Below are 11131 nucleotides of genomic sequence, written 5' to 3'. Positions count from 1 at the left end.
ATATATATATATAAACTCTACTACACAGGTACACATGTACATCACTTCCGTTTGCAGAGACTACAATATATATATATATATTTTCCCTCTCATAATGAAAGTGATTTGAATGTTATTTAAAATAAAGCAAGGGGGCCCAATGAACAAAGTGCACTGCCCCCTCTTAGTCTTCGCTAACGGAAATGATGTACTGTACATGTGTATCGGCATATAGAGCGGGGTAGTGAGATCCCATCAGAAGTGGTCACTGGAGACCAACGGAAATGATGTACTGTACATGTGTATCGGCATATGGAGCGGGGTAGTGAGATCCCATCAGAAGTGGTCACTGGAGACCAACGGAAATGATGTACTGTACATGTTTATCGGCATATGGAGCGGGGTAGTGAGATCCCATCAGAAGTGGTCACTGGAGACCAACGGAAATGATGTACTGTACATGTTTATCGGCATATGGAGCGGGGTAGTGAGATCCCATCAGAAGTGGTCACTGGAGACCAATTCTAATGCCGGGTGTGAACTGCCATATTTAGAGCTGTCCAATTCTAATGCCGGGTGTGAACTGCCATATTTAGAGCTGTCCACTTGTGGTTGGATCACCCAAGACGTGTGTTAATACCAGGTCAAGATTCTTCCACACGTTGGACACATCAGAATAAGATGGCATATTTAAAATCTTAAGTCATCATCACATTTTACTATTCTTCTAGAGTTTTATGGCAACAAAAATACATATTGTAGGTGTGTATCTCCTCGTATAACGGGGATGTCACTCTGTAGAGATTTAATAGCTGTTCAGTTTAAACCCATCATTTAAGATGACTCTGATTGACCCTAAGGAAAGGTCAGCAGTATAGGCATGGTCTTGAGTCTCATGGGTGAAAGGAACTGGTCACGAGAGGGTACAAAACTGTTTTCTTGGCATTACATTTACAGTGGAAACATGTGGCGACAAAGATCAACACAGGGAGAAAACACAGCACAATGGTGACTTTACCAGGAACAGATCTCATCCAAATGTATGAGAGAGAAAACTTGGCTGGGAGGCATTAAAGTAGAAACAGGAATTTATGGCAAGTACTGGTTGCGATCTATATATGATGATAATCTCCTTTGCTCTTCATATGTTTGGACTATGGTTGTGATCTATATGTGACGATAATCTCCTTTGTTTTTCATATGTTTGGACTGTGGGGTTAAGTGGCAAAACAGAAAACATTTCTCATAACAAGGACTCAAACCCAGCTGAATTGATCACACATTGAAGCTCCCAAAACCATGCAAAAAATGTGTGGTTGGAGTAGATCAAGTTTGACATTTTTGTCCATAACTTGAATGCGCATGTTTTACATAAAAACAACACATCATATCACCTTAACACCACCCCCATCACGAGGGAAGGTGGAGGGAATCATCAACAGCACCAGACACCAATTGAATTGAAAAGCTGAAGACGAAGAGACATTTCTGCATTTCTGCACATAAGTGGTAGCCTGACGATGTCATACTCATAATTCTAGTCAGAATATGAGTCTGATATCGCTCCATTGGGCTGTGATTATGGGGCGTGTTTCAACCGAACCAGGAGAAAAAATGCCTCTTCGCTCAATTGGTTACCTACAACCAATCAGAACAACGTAGTATGTGACCAGGGGCAGCTGATACATTACACTTTTACCGGATCCCGTAGGAAGGAAGGCAAAAACATCTTTTCGATTGACAAATGCCTTAATCACGTTTCTCTGTTCCTCTTTCAAAATGAATGCACTGTCAATGTCTAAATGGACTCGAATCTATACATTTCAGCTCTCCAGCGGCAGCCATGTTTGTTGAAAACGAATTCAACTCGTGTGTTGGTGACGTGGTTGGTTACGTTACTGTTGATCATCTGTCCATCATCGTATAAAGCCCGCCTTAACAATTTGATTGGTACGGCCGATATCGAGCCGCAGATAATTTCTCCTCAATGGAGTAATGCCAGACCGAACTTCCCAACCAAAAAAATGATGGGCGGGGCTAAGTTCGGTCTGGTATCCAGGCTACATAAGTGGAGTATAGTTGGCAATGTCACACAGTCAAAACTTTTCCTACATTTTTGTGGGGAGGTCCGTCTCGGACTACAAAACTATATAGAGCATATTCTGGGCTGCTAGTGGAAAAAACAGGTGTTATTATTTGTCCTTCCATATATGACCATATACAATCAAAAATAATTTGAAGATGATACCAGAAATAGTTGCCTATAAAAACATTAAAAGTGCGAAATTGTTGCATACTGTTGCTTTAAGGATTGCAGTTTCACACTGAAGGTCAAAAAAGTTATGTCATGATTTATCTTGCTTTCATTTCGCCAATCACAAAAATCCTGCCCTTTTACTAAAGACAGAAAAATATTAAGATAAGATTTGTTAAGAACAAGGATAGTGAAAGCAAGCAGCAGTGGCAGGAGCACCCAGAGTCACAGGCCCAAAGTCAGGAGAGTGTGTTCAACAGATCCCCAAAACAAACTCCAAACTCTGTCCAGGAAAGGAGTCCTGGGAACAGCCAGCACAATGTGCAAACCATAGACATATATGTCTATATGTATATACTGTATGTCTATGGTGCAAACCCCTAACACTACCCAGGAGTCTGAAGGAGGACTGACAACATTCCCATCAAAAAAGGGCAATTGATAATGGTGTGAAACTATTCACTATTGTTTACTGTGTAGAATACAAGCAATTACTGTATGTTACATGTTACAATGTTATCATTCGTGAACACTGAATTTGAATGGTTAATGGTTTAATTACCGCTGTTGCACTGAAATGTTCACTGGATCCCCAAACTATAAATAAATGAACGAGTCTTTGTTCCATAATAGTGTTTTTATTATTTTATTATTCATTTGTATTATTCAAAAGCAAAATACAAAATATTAACCGTTTCTCTTTCAATATAATATCTCAATAGTACATACAGTGTATCCAGTACATTTCATAATGCCACAGTTTACATAAAGAGCTGTAAGAGTTGTTCTATAAGAAGGTAGACTATTAAATCACAATACAGCAGAGAGAGAGCAAACATACAAATCAAGCAACTTAGCAAAAGGATGTAATTCGGAGAATTATATTATTGTAAAAACAAGATCACAACATGGCGGAAAGAACTTGGTAGAAGGATGTCATTCAGATAAATTCTATTATTGTAAAAACAAGATCACAACATGGCGGAAAGAACTTGGCAAAAGGATGTCATTCAGAGAATTATATTATTGTAAAAACAAGATCACAACATGGAGGAAACAACTTGAACCAGATGCAAAGGCACAACACAAAGACACAAAATGACACAAGAAGCAGATATGAAAGCCCTCCGTACAATCAGTAAAAGAACGGGACATCAACCTCAGATAAACCATCTAGAATATTCCACCGCTCTAATTAGTCCTCACTCTGTCTGGAAGTATTTGCCTGAAAAAAAGACAGTTTGAAAAATGTACCATTTACCAACAAGGCGAAGAGATACCGTCACGGCCATTCTACCACCTACTGGCCAGCAGGAGTTACAGCACTGTTCGAATAAAGATCCTTTTCAGTGGCACCCACTGAAGCAGTAGGGACATCTTAGAATGACCCCATGAGAGCCAGGCATGTCAAGTGAATTGAACAATTACTAGTTAACTAGCCTCAAGAATATCTCGCAGGGGGTGGCACTGTGGCGCAACCAGTAGCCCCGACCACATTCGGGCTTGATGCCACAGGTTCGATTCCGGCCTGATGTCATTTCTCCTGTCCACTCCCCGCCTCTTCTCCCTCTCATTTCCTGTTCCACTCTTCACTAAGACTATCGATTAAAGGCCAAAAAAGCCCCAAAATAAATCTTTAAAAAAAAAAAGAATATCTAGCAGATTTCATACCTGTCAAACCTATCAATGACTCCAACTGTGATTGATTGATTGATTGATTGTCTGAATTGAGTTGGGAGTTCCGTCCCCAGCAGAAACTGAAGTGGGACGTCAAAGTGTCTTCTCCAAGGACGAGTGACAGACTGTCGTGGAGCGTGAGTGGACTCAATCGCACTGAACCATGGACACACTGAGCCAGGGGATGACTTTGAACAACACAGGTCAAAACAAGAGGAACATTCCAGAACAAGGAGAACAGCTGGCTTTACTGCTGGGGACACTGGGAAGACACTCTCTTGAACAGAAGAATAAAGACAACAAAGGATAACCACCAGGTGTTTACTACTACTACTAATACTAATACTAATAACAATACTAATAACAATAACAATACTAATAACAATAACAATACTACTACTACTACTAATAATAATAATAATAATATTCACTTTGCCTTCATCCATAGGCCTCCCAGGAATTTATATTGGGACAGAATAAGATGAAAACGTTACCAAAGTGCCAAGTATCATGTAGTGAACGCAGTTAAAATAGAAAGTCATGCTCTTCCTGTGCGATGGGAGTTATGGTCTTACCTTACGATTAGAACATGCGTCGAGGGGGTATGTGGGCTGATCAGGGTGATGTGGGTCATTGATTGATTTGAAATGATTACACAGTAACTATATCCACTCCTGGCCCACACCCACAACACACCTGGTGCAATCACGCTCTCTCTGAAAGGGGCCGAGAGCAGGGCAGGGAGGGGGGACTGGTTGTGTGACATGGGACAAATCTGTGGGCTCCACACTGACAATGATTGCAGAACATCAGCAGGGAGGGTACCTCTAGTCTAGGCATCTTTACGGATGAACCAGATCTCATTCCTGCGTTCGGGAACCCCTGGGTTCTCGTAGGTGGCCACCATGTACATGTGGCGGTGGACGTTCTCCGTCTCCCCCAGCAGCTCCCACAGGAGATGGATCTGCCACTGGATGGTCTCCTCCGTGGTGGTCCCATAGAACACTCTGGTGGAGAGACCAGACATTAAGAATATACACACACACACACACACACACACACACACACACACACTCTGGTGGAGAGACCAGACATTAAGAATATACACACACACACACACACACACACACACACACTCTGGTGGAGAGACCAGACATTAAGAATGTGCACACACACACACACACACACACACACACACACACACACACACACACACACACACACACACACACACACACACTCACACACACACACACACACAGACCAGACATTTAGAATACAAATCATTTGGTGAACTTACTACTATGGCCTTTAGAGTATCTTAGAAGTATATATATAAGCTGGTGGGCCTCAGTTTGGTAGCTGAAACGGCAGTGCATGCACGCGGTTGCACACACGGTAAAGGCATTCCGGTGTTCCATGGTTTCATAAAAAAAGGCATGCCTGCTGTAGCACAGAGTGCATTCTGTACACTAACTAAAGTTACACTTGGCACCATGTACCGCAGAGGCCATGAAAATAGATCTTTTGTGGAAAATGTGCTGGTACATGGCATTTCTTTTTCTGCCTTAGTCTAATTTAAGTTATTCAGGGCTTTTACAAAAACTTTCTATTTGACCGTTTGAAAACGATTTTGTGTGCACACAAGAAAATGACACGCTATAAGCTAATGTCACACCACAAATAGTGTCCAGGGTTAGCTTTGACAGGAATCCTGAGTTCTGCTTACAGATGAGAGAGTTCTGCTAACAGATGAGAGTTCTGCTTACAGATGAGAGTTCTGCTTACAGATGAGAGAGTTCTGCTAACAGATGAGAGAGTTCTGCTAACAGATGAGAGAGTTCTGCTTACAGATGAGAGAGTTCTGCTTACAGATGAGAGAGTTCTGCTAACAGATGAGAGAGTTCTGCTTACAGATGAGAGAGTTCTGCTAACAGATGAGAGTTCTGCTTACAGATGAGAGTTCTGCTAACAGATGAGAGTTCTGCTAACAGATGAGAGAGTTCTGCGTACAGATGAGAGAGTTCTGCTTACAGATGAGAGTTCTGCTTACAGATGAGAGAGTTCTGCTAACAGATGAGAGAGTTCTGCTAACAGATGAGAGTTCTGCTTACAGATGAGAGTTCTGCTAACAGATGAGAGTTCTGCTAACAGATGAGAGTTCTGCTAACAGATGAGAGAGTTCTGCGTACAGATGAGAGAGTTCTGCTAACAGATGAGAGAGTTCTGCTTACAGATGAGAGTTCTGCTTACAGATGAGAGAGTTCTGCTAACAGATGAGAGAGTTCTGCTTACAGATGAGAGTTCTGCTAACAGATGAGAGTTCTGCTAACAGATGAGAGTTCTGCTTACAGATGAGAGAGTTCTGCTAACAGATGAGAGAGTTCTGCTTACAGATGAGAGAGTTCTGCTTACAGATGAGAGGGCATGGTTCCTTACCGCGAGATGACTCTCATGGGTTCTCTGTGAGAAATGGTGATCTCGGGGTCACAGGGCTCAGGGGGGTTGGTCTGGAACTCTGCAGGCAGGTAGAAGGCCGTCACCACGTCCTTCAGGAAGTTGGTCCCATTCTCCGCCATCTGAAACTCAGCCACCACAGGTACAGTCATGCCCAAGTACCGACCTACGGCAGGAACCAGAGAGAAGAGGTCAGAGGTTAGGCTTAAACCACATCACTGGAACATTGTCATTTCTTCAAAGATTTCATATAAACCTAAAATCTACCATAGTGTACCACTCCTGGAGGAAGACAAGTACAGTGCCCTCCACAATTATTGGCACCCCTAGTGAATATGAAAAAATATGTCTTTGCTGTTTACCCTCTTGGTCTTTCCAATAATTGTGGCACACATGTTTTGGGGAAAAATATTTATTTAATGTCAAGATTTTTGTGAATATTTTGAGTGAAAGACCAAGAGGATAAACAGCAAAGACATATTTTTGTATAGCCTGTTTTGCTCATATTCACTAGGGGTGCCAATAATTGTGGAGGGCACTGTAGTTAGTTAAGGGGTCAAGGGAGTTTTGGGGTCTCTCTCTCTCTATGAAATATTTCAATGACCTTACTGTTTCTGCACCAACTGGACACACCTCTTTGAACTGGCATTCAGCATTCTTTAAATCTTTACATTTTTGTTACCCTTAATAAAAATGCTTCTAGGCTTACCGTAATTATACAATTCTGAAGTGAAAAGATGAATATTTCACAATAGCTTGATTATTTGACATTTATACATTTGTTTTCATTTGTAGCAAAAAATCTAAGCAATGCAATAAAGAACAAACAGTCGATTTGAAAAAACACAACTAGAACTTCACAATTACATCATTTTTGTACGTGTCGATAAAAGAATTGACAGAATGAAAAGCACACAGACATAAGGATATAAGGAGTTGTACCAACCCACTGAGCTTTCCTTGCAGATGAAGCGCATGATCTTCATGAAGGCCAGAGAGATGCTCTGCTCGTACATCTTCTCTGACTTGGTGATGCATGCCCACTTCCCTGCCGGGTACACTCTCTCCTCAAACATCACTTCTCCCAGCTGTAGTCAGTCATCAACATGCGTACACACACACACACACACACACACACACACACACACACACACTCAGATCACACACACACACACACACACACACACACACACACACACACACACACACACACACACACACACTCACACACACACACACACACACACACACACACACACACACACACACACACACACACTCACACACACACACACACACACACACACACACTCAGATCACACACACACACACACACACACACACACACACACACTCAGATCACACACAGACACACACACACACACACACACACTCAGATCACACATACACACTCACAGACACACACTCATCACACACACACACACACACACACACACACACACACACACACACTCATCACACACACACACACACACACACACACACACACACACACACACACACAGACACACGCACACACACACACACACACACACACACACACACAAAGATTAAGAGATTTAGAGATTAAACGAGAGAGATTAAAATTAAGACAATTAAATCAAGTTCAGTGACTGCAATCCTGAAGGCACAAAGTCTAGCGATTTACAAGAGGCACTTCAAAATGTAAACGTGATTTCAAAACATAACACCCACAAACTCATTAACCTGTAGAGTATTCCATGGACATGATCTAGTGACAAACCTGGGTTAATTAACCCAGAGTATGTGGTAAACCTCCTAATAGAAGAGCCCTGTGGCTTCATTCTCCAAGCAGAACAAAGCCATAGGGTTCCTCTTTTAGGAGGTTTACTACTTACGCTGAGATAACTCTGGGTTAGTCGCTAAACCCACGTACCTCCTGAGCACCACTGAAGAACAGAGCAGCTGCGTACCTTTTCACGTTTAGATATGACGGCAAAGGGCACCTGCTGCCTTTCAGTGGTTTGGTTTCTTTGGGTCATCTCGACAATGGGCGCCGTCATTTCTGTCGACACAAGATGTGTGCAGAGCTGAGTTTGGGTAGTTCCACCTATGGGTGCAGCCTAGCTTAGCCCATTAGCTTAGGACCTCAAAGTTCTTTCTTACTCGACACCAAAGTTCAGAAACAAAAGTCTGTAATCCGAAATTCTTCTTTTGAAAGTTTACTTAAAATGATTTAAATAATACAGCATAAAAATTCAGGATAATACTTTTCTAACAAGTTAACTGGCATTAGTGTAGGTAAAAAGACTGTGTTGCTCCAAGGTCCAATAGCTTCTGACTGCTTCGCGGTGTTTCTTGTTCTTTCATATCGAATCAAACATCCAATCAAATTACGTTTTTCTTAGCGTCACTGGTCAACTATCAATATTTACATTTCTACATTACACATGCAACACAATTTCTTCTTAGTTCTCATAAATATCATTCAATCTTAAATTCTCTATCTACAATTATTACAAAACTATTATTTCCACAGAAATGGCTTCAACACCACCCGTAAACAACTCTTTTAACAGTCAAACCCAGAATAGCCCGACAGTTATGATAACATCTGGAGAGCACATCACACAGAAGATGAATACTGACATTAGCTTCATAATAAAAGAGTTTCTCTGTACCACGTGGAACAGACACTTGGTGGGTCCGGCCCACGGCCTGCCAATGGGCAAGCAGTCTGTCTTGATCGTCATCATCCATTGGCTCAGAGTTATCAGTGATGTCATCATCCAGCTGTTCATCATCCAGTTCGGCAAGGTCCTCAAATGATATCAATGCCATCTTCCTGAATTAAGGCCCCTTAATGAAGTGATAGCCACTGAGCTGTGGGAAGAAAAGACCTTAAAAGTGTCTTCCAGTTCAGATGTTGTGAAACCAAGGAACTTTATAACTGACCACAGTCTCAATAAACTAAGACATTTCTTTTTTCCCCGGACACCTTGTGAATACACTGGTCATTATGAACAACTGGTCTTTCTAAAAATGATTTGTAGGCTACTGTATTAAATGACTGTTTGGTACTGGAAGTGTTTTTATCTGTCTCTTCTTCTGGCCTCCACATTCAGTGCCTGTAGCCGATTAGGCCTACTTTTCCTTTTGTAAACGTTAGAAAACAGCCCTCCCCCGCCGCTATAGTCGACTACTGGTACTGAATACAGAATACTATATAATGTCGAATATTACATTCCATTTCTACTAATGGATGCCATTAAAAACGACACAAGTCCGCATATTTGTTACGATGGCACTTTTAAGATATTTAAGATGTTGTGGTATATCCTGACTTTTGTGCCTCCTCTAAATAAACTCGCCTGATTTCCTTTTTGTGAATAACTAAAAATCTATCATGGATCAAATATATACCATGCATTTATTTCCTCTCAGAATCAAGGAGGGCTGTGTTGACAATGTTTTGACAGCTCCGTCTATATTTGTCGTAAAGAACACGCTGGGTAGTCGTAGGTAGGATAGCTCATTTTTCAGCCAGTTGATTTCCAGTATGAGATAATTCTCTATTCTGACATGCAGTTTGGTTGCTACCTGATATGGTATAAATCTGTACTCGTATCGTGGTAGATCACTTCCCCTGACACCTAGTACGAGTGCAGATATGTCGATACTAGTACTCGTAGCCTACTTGTCGCATCCAAACATAAACAAGGAATGTGATACAAAGTCACACCATTGGCTAACGATGTGGGCCTATTTCCTCTTTCACGGCCCTGCCAGTCTGCCCGGGCGCTGGGGTTAAACATCCTTGCCCCCATTATTTATTTGGCCCTGTCGTAGTGTACTTTATTCACTGTTAGGTAGCTAAATAGCTAATATATATGTAATTCTTCGGCGATTTACTGCAACCAGTAATTTAGACTTTATAAGGTCTAGTTGAGTATGTAAATGACATAATGTACTTACTTAATAACTTTAAAGGGTTTCAATTATAGCCACTAGCACAGTGCTCCAATTCAGTGAGTAGCAGCATCAACACATAGGTCAATCTAAACTAAAATGACACAGAAACACGACGATCGAATGCTTCATTGTAACAAGCGAAAACGTCTACTTACAGAAATATTAAACCTCTACCAGGTAACGGCAGTATCACCTCGATTATGATACGTTATGACGATAGGCATGCGTTTTTGATAAGCGATGCAATTCTAACTACCTTAATGTTACAGTTCATCAAGCGAGCTAGCTAGCAAGCTAATGTTAACCTAACCATATCTCGCTGAGTGCTGCACACGGCAAACTTTGGATACTGTACTGCATAGGTGTATATTTTAATAAACTAAATATAGTATGGCAATGATTTGGTTATGTTGTTTGTAACACGATCACGTGCAAACTTCACACTTACCTGAGGGGGAAGTTGACTATGGCAAAATAAAGGTGGTATCTGTGTTAAAGTGTCACTGTCACCAGTCGGCGATGTTGTGCGCAGCCATGACATAGGCCTACGCGTTCGAGGAAGACTTTGCTGTGGTTAACACCAGAGGGCAGCATTACCCTTTCAGAAAAAAATCTGTCTTATAGACGAGCACTGATGTATTTCAACAGTACATTAGGGGAAGTTATAAAAAAAACATGCTAAGGTTTTGGCAGAGATTTGAAATGTTTGGTTTACTGTGAAAAAAAAGTCTTCCTTGTAGTCCTCCTTCCTTAGATGTTCCCATTTTTGATTAAGTATTGCTACTTTTGTGAAAAACAGTACACAAAACA

The 11131-nt window shown here is 41.4% G+C and overlaps 1 protein-coding gene across 4 annotated transcripts; it reads right to left on the bottom strand.

Moving 5' to 3' along the window:
- Positions 1 to 2863: 2863 nt before the first annotated feature.
- soul4 (heme-binding protein soul4) lies at positions 2864 to 10904 on the bottom strand. Of its 4 annotated transcripts, none has more exons than XM_012835989.3 (6): positions 10770 to 10904; positions 9031 to 9232; positions 8323 to 8414; positions 7314 to 7455; positions 6350 to 6533; positions 2864 to 4917 (listed from the first exon to the last, which is right to left on the bottom strand). In XM_012835989.3, the coding sequence occupies exons 2-6, from the start codon at positions 9188 to 9190 to the stop codon at positions 4743 to 4745; spliced, it is 753 nt and encodes a 250-aa protein (XP_012691443.2). In that variant the 5' UTR covers positions 9191 to 9232; positions 10770 to 10904; the 3' UTR covers positions 2864 to 4742. The 4 variants fall into 4 exon arrangements, with proteins under 4 accessions (XP_012691443.2, XP_031419894.1, XP_031419893.1 ...); XM_031564034.2 differs by lacking the exon at positions 10770 to 10904 and adding an exon at positions 10578 to 10731; XM_031564033.2 differs by lacking the exon at positions 10770 to 10904 and adding an exon at positions 10477 to 10565.
- Positions 10905 to 11131: the final 227 nt, after the last annotated feature.

Source organism: Clupea harengus, chromosome 26 (assembly GCF_900700415.2).
Source record: "Clupea harengus chromosome 26, Ch_v2.0.2, whole genome shotgun sequence".
In the NCBI taxonomy this organism is placed as follows: domain Eukaryota; kingdom Metazoa; phylum Chordata; class Actinopteri; order Clupeiformes; family Clupeidae; genus Clupea; species Clupea harengus.
The sequence above is the reverse complement of the archived record's forward strand: the minus strand, read 5'-3'. Positions and strand labels throughout refer to the sequence as shown.

Bases quoted from the DNA above. Each gene is read 5' to 3' on its own strand.
- soul4 (XM_012835989.3), bottom strand. From the start codon at position 9,190: ATGGCATTGATATCATTTGAGGACCTTGCCGAACTGGATGATGAACAG. The intron at 7,456-8,322 runs GTACGCAGCTGC...GACTGACTACAG, and splicing joins TCATATCTAAACGTGAAAAG to CTGGGAGAAGTGATGTTTGA. The intron at 6,534-7,313 runs GTTGGTACAACT...TTCCTGCCGTAG, and splicing joins CTGCAAGGAAAGCTCAGTGG to GTCGGTACTTGGGCATGACT.